Source organism: Sminthopsis crassicaudata, chromosome 3 (assembly GCF_048593235.1).
Source record: "Sminthopsis crassicaudata isolate SCR6 chromosome 3, ASM4859323v1, whole genome shotgun sequence".
In the NCBI taxonomy this organism is placed as follows: Eukaryota; Metazoa; Chordata; class Mammalia; order Dasyuromorphia; family Dasyuridae; genus Sminthopsis; species Sminthopsis crassicaudata.
In genome coordinates, this window is record NC_133619.1 from 621,233,275 (window position 1) to 621,245,732 (window position 12,458).

At 32.5% G+C, this 12,458-nt stretch overlaps 1 protein-coding gene across 16 annotated transcripts in view; it reads right to left on the reverse strand.

Moving 5' to 3' along the window:
• KIF1B (kinesin family member 1B) overlaps positions 1–12,458 on the reverse strand; it is a 188,391-nt gene that overhangs the window by 128,763 nt on the left and 47,170 nt on the right. For all 16 annotated transcript variants that reach the window (XM_074306314.1, XM_074306312.1, XM_074306310.1 and 13 more), the window contains exons 3-5: positions 5,709–5,785; positions 3,788–3,967; positions 444–509 (exon numbers count right to left, since the gene is read on the reverse strand). In XM_074306314.1, coding sequence (XP_074162415.1) covers positions 444–509; positions 3,788–3,967; positions 5,709–5,785 — 323 coding nt within the window. The remainder of the gene's footprint in view (positions 1–443; positions 510–3,787; positions 3,968–5,708; positions 5,786–12,458) is intronic.

The following is a 12,458-nucleotide window of genomic DNA, read 5'->3' on the forward strand; positions in this document are numbered from 1 at the left end:
TCTTTATAAAAGTAATACTCAGTAAGAAAATGGAAATGGTTTATCATAAAAATATTACAATATCATGAGAAAAAGAGTCAAAGCCACAATTTGGCAGAAAAGAAAAAAAAAACCAGAAAGTGAATTAACTCATCTGCGTTCTTAAAACAAAATTATTTCAAAATCTATCTTTGAATCTCCAGGATGTACCACACAACATTACATAAAAGATCAATGAATTAAATATAAATGAATTAGAATTAGAACTTTGGTCTATAGATTACTAAATTTCCATTGTTTTATATTACATATAATAATAATAATAATAAAGAAATTAGTGAATTCAAGTGACTATAATAGTGGCCAGGATAAAACAACCTAAGGGAGAAATCATTGTTATAAAAAAGGCAGAAAATGTATATAGCTACTGCTAAGACCTCTGCTTTGAATCTAACACTACTCACCTCCACAGAGTAAGACATTTCTTCATTACTGTTATCATTGATTTTCTCAAACAGTTCCTCACATAACTATAGAAACAGAAGAAGAGTCATGAGTCAAATATATTCATTATTAATCGATATTTTTAAAAAACCAATTATGACCAGTGTATCTCTTTTTCTCCCTCCTCCAAAAAAAGATGAATAATATTAACAGCACTCTTTGAACAATACTTTGAACAACAGAAAGTGAAGGAGAAATTCTTGGAATACAAGATTTCTTTATTTCTTCCATTTAGTCTTCTATTTCTTTCATAAGCTTCAACCTAACCATTATTTTAAGGTGGAAAAAGAAAGAGATTGTTGCAAGGTAGAATACAAAAAAAGGATTCAGTATGTTTGACAATAATCAGTCACATTATTAGGTGGCTGACAATAAATATCAGCAGAATTATAAGAAAATAAAACAAGAGATTGAAAATTGACTCTTCATTCCTACTACCTGTGAAATCAATGGCATTTTTTGTTATTGTTAAAATAATCCTCAAATTCTAATAGTTTCACATTTGCCAAGCCCCTTAGAATCAAACCAATATTAATTAGGCTTACATGTTTGTAAGGGCCCTTTAAATGGGCGGACACAGTGCAACAGGAGATTTGAGTTCCCCAGGAAGTAATCTCTGTGGATATTAGGACTGCCTTGTAGGTGGGATCTTGGCCACATTGAGATAGCTTTGTAATGGGTGACTCTTGCTGACTGGCTGTGTGTGTGACCTCACAGGCCCTTTATAAGCCCACTGCAGGCAGCAGTCACTCTCTTTAACCTGGCGCTCTTTAACCTGGCTCCCTAGTCTGGGTGGCTAAGCCAAGATGGATAGCCAAAAGAGGTAAGGATTTTGGTAGTGAACACGTGGGTCTTCTGACCAGGTGTTCACGAGGGAACCAACAAGTCAGGGCATCAGTCAGGGCATTATGTGAGTAGGTATAATAAAGGCTTTTAAGATTACACGTGGCTGTTCTTGAGTGCGCTACTGGTTATTAAACTATAGATTCAAGAGAGAGTGGCCAGAGACCTTTGAAGGCCTTAGAGGAGGCAAGCCGGGTAGAGTTGACACTGCAAAGGTCAGTGGTCAAAGGTACTCTGTTAGGCCTAGGACAGACTAGTAATTGTAACTGCCAGGTGTGCATGTTACACATGTTAATGACCACTAATAAGTCTAAGTAGGATTTAATGACTACTGTATAAGATGATAAGTTTCAAAAATAACAGGTTTTTATTTAATATAAAAGTAATATATACCTACCATGGGAGGGGAGGGGAAAAATACAAGATTACATAGAAACTACAATAATAAATAATTTAAAGGATTAAAAAAATGTGCCTGATGAAAATTTAAAATGAGATTACTTTTGTAATTTAACTTGCCATTATCAAAAACTATCAATGAGGCAACTTTTGAATATAAATGATAATGTTAATTATATAAGCTTAGAAGTTGTAAAAATTGATGTCTTTTTTTAAACATCACAATCACTTCCATCATGATACACCTCTCCCTCCAATAAATCCTCCTTTGAAAGAAATAAAAATAGAGAACAATTTTTCAAAACTTATTTCACTAATTTTGTGAATGTAAATTTATGAGGAAAAATCAAGACAAATTCAGAACTTTCACATTGGTGAAAGGAACCATTTGTTCTAAACATCTCAGGGATCTGAGTATCTAACAAAATATCCCCAAATATAAATGTTTTGTTTGCATCAAAATTGGAAATTATAACTAAATGTTTCACTGGGAAAAACAGCTACTTGTCTGTCTTACTCTCTGAAAACAAAGTGAATTTTGCAGTCTTAAAATAAGAAATATCTTAAAAATCATCTAGCATATCTATTCATTAAGAATGAAACCCACCAAGTTTTCAAAAAAGCAAAGACATTTGTTCTGAAATTATGCAACCCCTGCAACACTACCTTCTGCTCTCATTCCTGATTACTTTAGGCCAAGGGAAGAAAAAAATTCCTGAAATAAATGTTAACAAAAATGTTACATAGTACTAGTTCAATATGGTAGTCCATTTCTGCCTTATTTGTCAAAGATTAACTAATTTTCCTATTTATTTCTATGGTTAATGTTTCCAAAAATTTTTTTCATTAGTTTTACAATGTTGTTAGAGTCAAAAATATGTCAAAAAAAATGAGTAAAGAAACATTCTGTCTCCATAAAGGATCTCATCTTTAAGATACAATCCTAAAATGTTTGAAACTTGCCTATTTTTAAAAAAGGGAAACTAGAAGCTATTCCTTTTTCCTTTTTCTAAACTTTCTAAAAAGTAGAAATTAAGTAATTAAGACATTATAATTTAAGTTTTGCAACATAATCATTTTTAAACCAAATAGAAACCAAATAGAAACCAAAGTAGAAACCAAATAGAGCAAAAAGACTAAATAAAACAATATTAGCTAAAGGCTAAATAAAGATCAGGAGATCTTGAATCTATCTTTATCAGCTAACTGATGAGAGGATTTATGACAATTTCTATTTCTCATTTATAAAATAGTGCAAAAACAGCACTGAAGTAAAATTCAAAAGAGCTTTAATGAGAAAAAAGCAACAGAAGTGACTTTTTCTTTCTCTGGTCTTTCATGATACTTACATCTGAGTATCTCTCATGAATTGCATTTTGTATTGTGGTTATTTGTGGATAGGTTAAATCCCCTAAGGTATAAGCTCCTTAAATAAAGAAGCTGTACATAAGGCTTCAAATAAATACTTATGTTTGTCAAAAGCATTTCAAAAAAGAGAAATCTCTACACATATCCAAAACAGTCAAATATTAAGTCAGGATAAAGCTACCAAATACAAATATGAAAACTGTGGGATAAAAAGAGTTGGTCATTGTCTGGGAGATACCTGTTGAATCTTCCCCTACTCCCCCATCTTCTGATGACTAATAAATCATAATTTGAACGCTGTTCTCCAAAATCTTGTTTTTTTATGACCAGAAATCTTGACAATGATTTTATCTCCCATGTCATCCATTCCATTGTCATCCAATGATAGTCTTCCACTTAAAATTTTCTTCTTTTCAATCCCCTCCCAAAAATACCCTACAGTTCTGAATTGAAAACACCAATCTTATAAAAGCAAGGAACTAATAATTACTTTCTGGAGTAGATATGTCTTTAATTCTACATGTCCATTTAAGCTAGCAAGGGAAAGATGATTTATTTGTTATCACAATGGAAAAGTTCACTTTACAAGTTTACTAATCTATAACTAAGAATATCTAAAAATATAATTAGCATCCTAGGAAAAAAATAAGGCTATAAAACTTCAAACCAAGTTTCCCATGGGATTTGATTTTACCTGTGGGATGATGCCTGCCTGACTTTCTTCCTGTTTGCCCATCATTGTATAGGATTTTCCAGCACCTGTCTGTCCATAGGCAAAAATACAAACGTTGTAGCCTTCAAAAGCATGTAAAAGCATTTCTTTTCCAATGTCATTGTACACCCGGTTCTGAGATGCAAAACAGGGATCTTCAGGCTACAAAGATTAAAAAGACAAAATAATATTTTATCTTCATTCTTTCATAAGTGTGCAAGGCAAACTGACTGATTCTTGTATGCCCCTCCACCCACAACGAAGTAGTTGCACAAAATGATTGAAAAATAAGAAGGAAATCTCCTCAAAAAATGTGGACAAATTTCTTCTTAACTGAACTGAAAAAAACCAATGTCATTGACCAGGAAATAATTGTCCATTAATAAATGGTCCTTAAAAGACAACCCAACAGCTCAAGAGTAACCAATTAATTCTAGAGTTTGAAACACAGTTGAGGGAGTATAGATAATACAATTTCTAAAAAGGCAAAGACAGTCATTCTAGTTGAAGCTGGAAGCAGCTTCAAGAATCTTAAGCCCAGGGAGCAGAAAAGAGAAATCAACCATAATTTCAAGGGAGAACTGGCCCTGGCAATCAAGAATCAATCTACTGAGAGAGCTCCCCAAGGAGAGAAAGAAAAGGATCTGCCTTACCAGAGGCATTTAGTGCACTGATCATGTGTACTCCTTCTATAAATGTCTCTCTCATGCTTATACCATTCACTTGCACAAAACAGTGGATATATTTGCTCTCCATACCCCTAGTTTCTGAGGGGAATGTTTTGTAGCTATTGTTCTTGCTACATCATTTTAGTAAATGTCTTTCCTGTGATTGAGTTTATTGGCTGATTATTGATTGCAGCTCATACTTGAAGGCCCAAGAATTATAGTTTTACTAGTGGGAGCCCAAAGAGTACTCCATGAATTTCTACTACACATTTTTTTTCCTTCTATTTCTATTAAATCTCAAAGAGGAAAAGAATTAGATGAGGTGGATGTGTCTAGTGATAAGTATCTCTTATTAAGCTATGTGTAAGTTGCCTCAAAAAATACAGGGTATAGACTAAATAAAGTGTTTCCTTCTACCACTAATTTTTTTAAATGAACCTGTGGCTTTTTGAAAATTCAGTTTAACATATGAATATTTAAAATTATTCAACAGAATTAATTTTAACTTGCTATTGCCCTACACTCTGTCACTATTTCAAAATATGAAAGATCCAGAAACTTTTAAATTGTTAGAAATAGGAAAGGAAAATATTAAAAGTTAATCCCATATACAAAGGCTCTTTTCTGAACTTTACAACAAGCATATATATTGTCTTTAGTTAAGTAACTATCAGCAACAAATATTTCCAAAACCCTTTTAGTCAACTTACTCTGATATATGATTTGATTTCTCAGCCAAACCAAGAAAATGAAACTTTTTTTAACCAACTAGTTCAGTAAAATGTACCTGTCTTTATGATTTACACACTAGAATTAAAGACATAAGAACAAGTGCTATCAAGATGGTTATACACTGTTCAAGAAAACAATTGTTCCAAATTCAATTGCACAAATGATCATTCTACTTAGAAATCAATTTCAGCTTGATTGTTATAATGTTTTTTGCAGATTCCAGCCTCCTAGCTGAGTATAAATTTTTCTGTTCTGTTATCACAGGTATGGAATGCTATATTGGAATCCCCCAAAAAATCATGAATTAAAAAAAAAAAAAAGATCCTTAGACAATGGGCCTTGACATAATAGCTTACAAATAATAAAACATGGAAAATTATCCCCAAAGCATGAATGCAGTATGGAATGAGGAGAAAGAGAGAGAAAGAAACCAATAGGAGAATGTAAGATAACAAAGGAATTCAAAGGTTTTTGCCAAAATTCTGGGACATGAGGATACTCACCGAGGTGTGAGACCAGTAGGAATAGTCAAAGCTGAAGGACTTTGGAGCTTCCTTTGGATTCTTTGGGTTGACAATACCTAAAGGAAAAAAATGAGGGGTTTTTTAAAAAATAAATTTTAAGTCATTCAGTCATTAAAATTCTGGTTACATATAAACTCAGTATCAAGCCAAAAAACCCACTGTATTACATAAAAAGCAAAATTAGATCAGTACATGCATTCTACTGAATTTGGATAGGGCACCTAGTCAGGAAAAATAAACACTTTCATATAAAAAATTGTTAATATATGTAACATCAAAAAGAATATCTAAAAATATGTATATATTACAGCAGCTGTTCTCCTCATAAAAGCCTGCAGCAGAAAGTTGGAAATGGGCCATGTTACTATTTTAAGGATGAAACTAAACTTCCTAGAGCTTGAAGCTTTTAGAGAAGTCAGAAACTAATATAGTAAAATTATTAAAAAAAAAAAAAAGACCAAAGATACATGTAACAAAAATTAAACACAATCATCATTGCTCTTTTCATTTACCTCAGAATAGTATCTACTATCAGAAGCTGTCCTTGATATTTAACAAGCCCACAGCTTTCAATAACTGATGCTCCTTAAAAACTTGAAACCTTCTCCCCAAGAACTACAGAAATACAATTCATTGTAAATAGTCAACTATCTTCATATGCTATAAACAAAAGGGAGAATTCTGCTTTTGACTTAATGAATTTATGCCATCTAAAGGAATTCCTAATGTAAATTAATCATATTGTCCTTTACAGATAGCCATGAGAATGCTGAAGCCTAATTCCATTTTCTTTTTTTATGAATACAAAGTTTCAGATCCCTAAATACTATATGGAGAAGAATCCTTTAATCATGGAATCCCCTTTCAACCAGATGCTATCTCTCTAAAGAGCAGGGCCACAATTTGAGGCTATCAGAAATAGAGAAAGAAAAAAAGTCTATCATAAACAGCTGCTTGGGACACAAATAGCAACAGTTGCTACTGTACTTCTCTTACTTTATTCCATGCAGATAGTATTGCCAGAATCTAACATTCCAACCTCAAATACTGACATATATGCAGAATGGAGGATTATTATTATAGCTCATATTATAGTCATGTGACACTTGCTCAAGATAGCAACAAAAATACTCAGCTCCAAATTTTCCTCTTTCCTGCTCCTTTCCCACCCTTTAAGGTGACAAGCAATATGACACTGATTATATATTTGAAGTCATACAAAACCTATTTCCAAACAAAAGAAAATATACTCAACCCTCAAGAAAAATAATGTTTAAAAAGTATGCTTCAATCTCTACTCAGAATTCATCAGTTGTCTTTGGAGGTGAAGCGCATAAGCAGCATATGCATGCAGCATACATGTGCACATACACACTCCCTTTATACACATCCCCAGCATCCCAAGTGACTCAAAATTACGAGGGATAGTAGCTTAGCATAAATATCAAAATACCAGCTCTCAAATATCTAAAAAAGTGGACATCTCAAGTACACAATAGGAGAGAGAGAGATTTACAACATTCATTATACCACATCACTGAAAAACTACAATGAAGTGATGAACTGATGCTAAGTGAAATGAGTAGAACCAGATCACTCTACATGGCAACAAGAAGATTATATGATGATCAATTCTGATGGACGTGGCCCTCTTCAACAATGAGATGATTCAGTCCAGTTCCAATGATCTTGTGATGAAAAGAGCCATCTATACCCAGAGAGAGGACTGTGGGAACTGAGTATGGATCACAACATAGCATTTTCACTCTCTTTTTTGTTGTTGTTGTTTACTTTCTCATTTTTTTCCTTTTTGATCTGATTTTTCTTGTGCAGCAAGATAATTATATAAATATGTCTACATATGTTAGATTTAACATATTTTAACATGTTTATATATATATATATATATAGGATTACTTGCCATCTAGGGGTGGGGGTTTGGGGGAATGGGAAAATTTGGAACACAAAGTTTTGCAAAGGTCAGTGTTGAAAAGTTATCCATGCATATGTTTTGAAAATTAAAAAAAAAAAACTTTAATTTAAAAAAAAGAAAAGAAAAACTACATGTTATATACCCTTTGATCCAGCAATGACACTCCTAGGTTTCTATCCCAAAGAGAACAAAAAATAAAGGAAAAGGACATATACATATAAAGCAGCTCTTTTTGTGAAATTTGAGGGGATGTCCATCAATTGGGGAATAACTAAACAAATCATAGTATGTAAAAGTTATAAGAAATGATGAACAGTCCCTAAAATTACTGGTTGCACAATGATGTGATTCAAGGCAATTCCAGTAGACTTGAGATGGAAAGTGCCATGTGCATCCAGAGAAAGAACTATGGAGACTGAAATCGGATAAAAGCATAGTATCTTCACCTTTTTGCTGTTATTTTTTCCCCCTCTTGATCTGATTTTTCTTATGCAGCATGATGATTGTGAAAATATGTCTAGGAGAACTGTACATATTTAACCTATATTGGACTGTTTGTTGTCTTGGGGAGGGATGGAGAAAAATATGAAACACAAGATGAAGGTGAATGTTGAAAATTATCTTTGCATGTATTTGGAAGAATAAAACACTATTAAAATGTCATTTAAAAAAAAAGAAAAAGAAATGATGAGCAGGCTGATTTAAGAGAAACCTGTAAAGATTTACATGAACTGATGCTGAGTGAACTGAACAGAACCAGAAGAATATTGTACACACACAGCAACATTATGGGATTATCAAATAGGACTGACTTACCTCTTCTCAGCAACACAATGATCCAATACAATTCCAAAAGACTCATGATAGAAAAGGCTTTCCACATCTAGAGAAAAAACTATGGAATCTGTATGCAGATGAAAGCATACTATTTTCAGTTTTTTTTTTCATAATTTTTCTTTTGTTCTGTTTCTTTTTTCACAATATGACTAATATGGAAATGTTTTATGTGATTGTGTGTGTGTGTATGTGTGTGCATATATGTATATATAAACCTATACTTACTGTTTTAAAGACAAGGGAGGAGAAAAGGGAGAAAAATTTGGAATTCAAAATCATATAAAAATGAATATTAAATTTATTTTTACATGTAATTGGGAAAAATAAAATACTTTTTTTAAAAAAAGAAAAAGGGAAAAAACCAAGCTAAAACATTGCCTCAATAGCCCAAATTAACAAAACATTTAGACAACTAGCCAAATCAGTGGCAGCAAATTATTGGAAATCTGTCCTAACATTTTTATAATTAGTCCTCTGGAATTGTGATTGATCATTATTACGATCAGAGTGCCCAGTTGTTCAAAGTTGTTTGTCTTTTCAATATTGTTATCTAAATTGTTTTCCTGTTTATGTTTACTTTATTCAGCATCGGTTCATACAAATCTTTCCAAGTTTCTTTGAACCCATCTCCTTCATCATTTTTAAAAAATAAGTTTTAATGGATGTCTTCTGTTTCCCAAGTATCCCTCTTCCCCTCAGAGTCATCCCATATAACAATGAGTATTTTTTAAAGAGAAAAAAAGGCATTGAATACATTGAAAAAGCCAGATAGATAGTATAACACTATGAACTTCTCACATCCATGAAGGGGTGAGTTGGGGTAGAATATTCTAACATTTTAGAGAAATGACCCTGACATTATTCACATTCTTTAGTGTCGTATCTTCAACTTTCTATAAAGTATCTCCAATTGGATGCACTAACACCTAAAACTGAAAAAGTCAGAAGCTGAATTCATTTTCCCTGCCAAAAAGGTAACTTCACAATCTTCCTACTGTGAGCTGTATATAATTACTTGTCACTTTACTCATTCACTGAAAATATAAAAACTAATGCTTCATTTCTTTTCCCTTTGCCAGTTTATATGAAAACAGCATTTTTCTAGAAAAACATTAAGAATAAAAGTGACAACACTTTGTAACACTACCATTAGTATTACAAAACACTAGTTTCATTACCCTGACTACTTTCAAAACTTCCAAGTACAAGGGCCATATTTTTTTGTTTCTTTAATTCCAGAGTCAATTCTTCACCAACTCTTGCAGCTCTCTCTTGCAATGTCTATTTCCACAACTTCAAATGTTGCAGGACTAAATAACTTCATTGACTCTCAAGAAAAGAGGGATATGATGATGTTAGAAACAGAAGACATTCATAAAAACTTATTGAAAGAAAATAATGGAGATGGGTTCAAAGAAACCTGGGAAGACCTGGTATGAATTGAATAAACAGAACCAGGAAAACAATTTAGATAACAACAATATTATAAAGACAAACAACTAAACAACTCAGGCACTTGGATCATAATAATGACCAATCATAATTCCAAATGACTAATTATGAAACATGCTACCACCTCCTGATAAAGAGATGAAAGTTAAGAGCGTACATGCAAATATACATATATTCAATTTTGAACACAGCAAATGCAAAAAATGTGTTTTGTTTGCATATGTTGCATATGCATGTTCTGTAATAGGTTTTGCTTGTCTTTTGTTCTTAACATAAGTTGGGAGGAGGGGAAAACACAAAGTAGATTTTGCTGTTTAAGAAGATGCAATTTAATTAAAAAAAAAAAAAGAAGCAATATTGCCTGTGACATTAAAAAGTCAATTAATTTATCTTCCTGGTCAAATATGAATGTAAACAGAGCCAAAGTAAGGCTAGTTAGCAATAAACAGAGCTGGGAACATCAGAGGTTGATATCATAGCTTGGGAAAGCAAGAATTCAAGTTTTATAGGAGAGAATAAAGTGGTAAGAATGTTTTGTATTCTTTCAGAAAATGCCTCATGTCTTGGCTATTATTTGTATGATGTGGGTTGGGGTTGGTTTTTTTTTTGGGGGGGGGGACTTTATTTTGTTTTGTTTTGTTTTTTACAATCAGTTCTTCCTCTGAACATGGATAGTATATTTTTCATAAATTTTTTAGAGTAGTCTTGAATCATTGTGTTGCTGAGAATAGCAAAATCATTCAGATGATTATCCCACAACATTAATATTACTTTGTACACAGTTTGTGTAACTGCTAATATATATTTAATCACATATAATCAGTGGAAATAGAGACTAACAATATCACCTTTTTTAAATCAGGATGTGATATATTTGAACACACTCAATATTAATAATTCCCCCAATTCCCTAATGGCAATCAAGGCAAAATGATGCACTACAAAGAGTACTGGACTAGCTAAAAGTCAGGAGATATGGATTCAAATCCTGGTTCTGCCAGTATCTGTGTGATTCTGGTCAGATTACTTTACCTCTCTGGGCCTCAGTTTCCTCATTTGTAAAATGAGGGAAGTTAAACTAAATTATCTCTTTTCAGCGTTAGCAAATGAAGAATGAACATCATGGGTGATTTTTTTTTTTGGTTCTATCTATACCACTAACTCTTTACTATTTAATTATCATTACATTTTTCTTCATTACTGTCCTTTCTTCCCATGCAGTCAAGGATAATTTTTTCTCCCTCTACTATACACTTCATCTGATACTTCACTATAAGACATACCCAGATAATGCTTTAATTATAGAACGCTAGAAAATGAAGAAGATAATCACAACAGGTTTACATTTAAAGGTCCTTTTATTTTTAAGAACAAATTTGTTTATCTGTTATCTCAAAGTCCCAATGTGGCAATTAGACTGTTGTTGGCAAACTAATACTAAAAAATCTGTAGACAACTATAATTAGTCTATCAGCATGGTAATGGTGTAACTTTAGACTAACTTTTCTAAGAAAATATTTTTAACCTTTCATTAACAAGCTCAATAACAGTATCTTTCTTCCAAAAGCTCCCTGTATACAATCTACAAATGAGAAAAAACACATAAAAGTTATATTTGAAGATGAATAAAATTTTAAAAGGTAGAACTTTCTGAGCATCATTATATCAAATACATGCCTAAAAACTTCAATGCCCAGCAGTGCCAAAATTGAAACAAAAAATATTCCTCTAAGAGCAATGTTTTAATTTGTGTTTGCCTTTCTGACAATTCAGCAGCAAACAGATCAAACAAAAAAGAAGGCAGAATTATAAACCTCTATAATTACTTAACATCACAAAATTTTACTCCATATTCTAGAACATAGGCATAAATATTATGTGCATGAATTAAACAAAATAAATACAGAGCACATAAATTCAACTTTGACATGTCTTCTATTTTTGGTGATTGGTGAGTTCACCAGCAAATGTAGTTTCAAAAACTGAAGTTTCAAAAAAAAATTTAAATCTAAGATTCAGAATGGATACCTCATCAGTCAGTGAGTCCAACCTATACACTTGATCAGTCACAGGGCTAGGTATGACAGAAGCTTCACTGGAATCCAGCAGCTATTAGCTCTTCAATTTCAAGAATCTTTGAAAAACTATGATATTGTTCTGCTTAGAAATGAGGTAGAAGCTAAAGAGAGACAGAATTAACTTAAATGAAAACTTGTCTAACTACTAAAATTGTGAATAAGTGGTATGGGCTCCCTTAGAAGGTTACAGACTGAGAGGTCTCTTCTAATATCAGAACTCTGTGATTCTCGATACATGGTAACAACATAACATAAAAGGGTCCTTGCAAAGGTATCTCATTTATTTTTGTATCCCTAGTACCAGCAATGGACCCAATATCCAGTAGATGCCTGATAAACATTTGCTTGTTGACTGATTGAGACTGAGCAAGTTCATCAAGCACCACACTTCAGAAGCAAGACATAAAATAATAACCAAGTTATGAACCT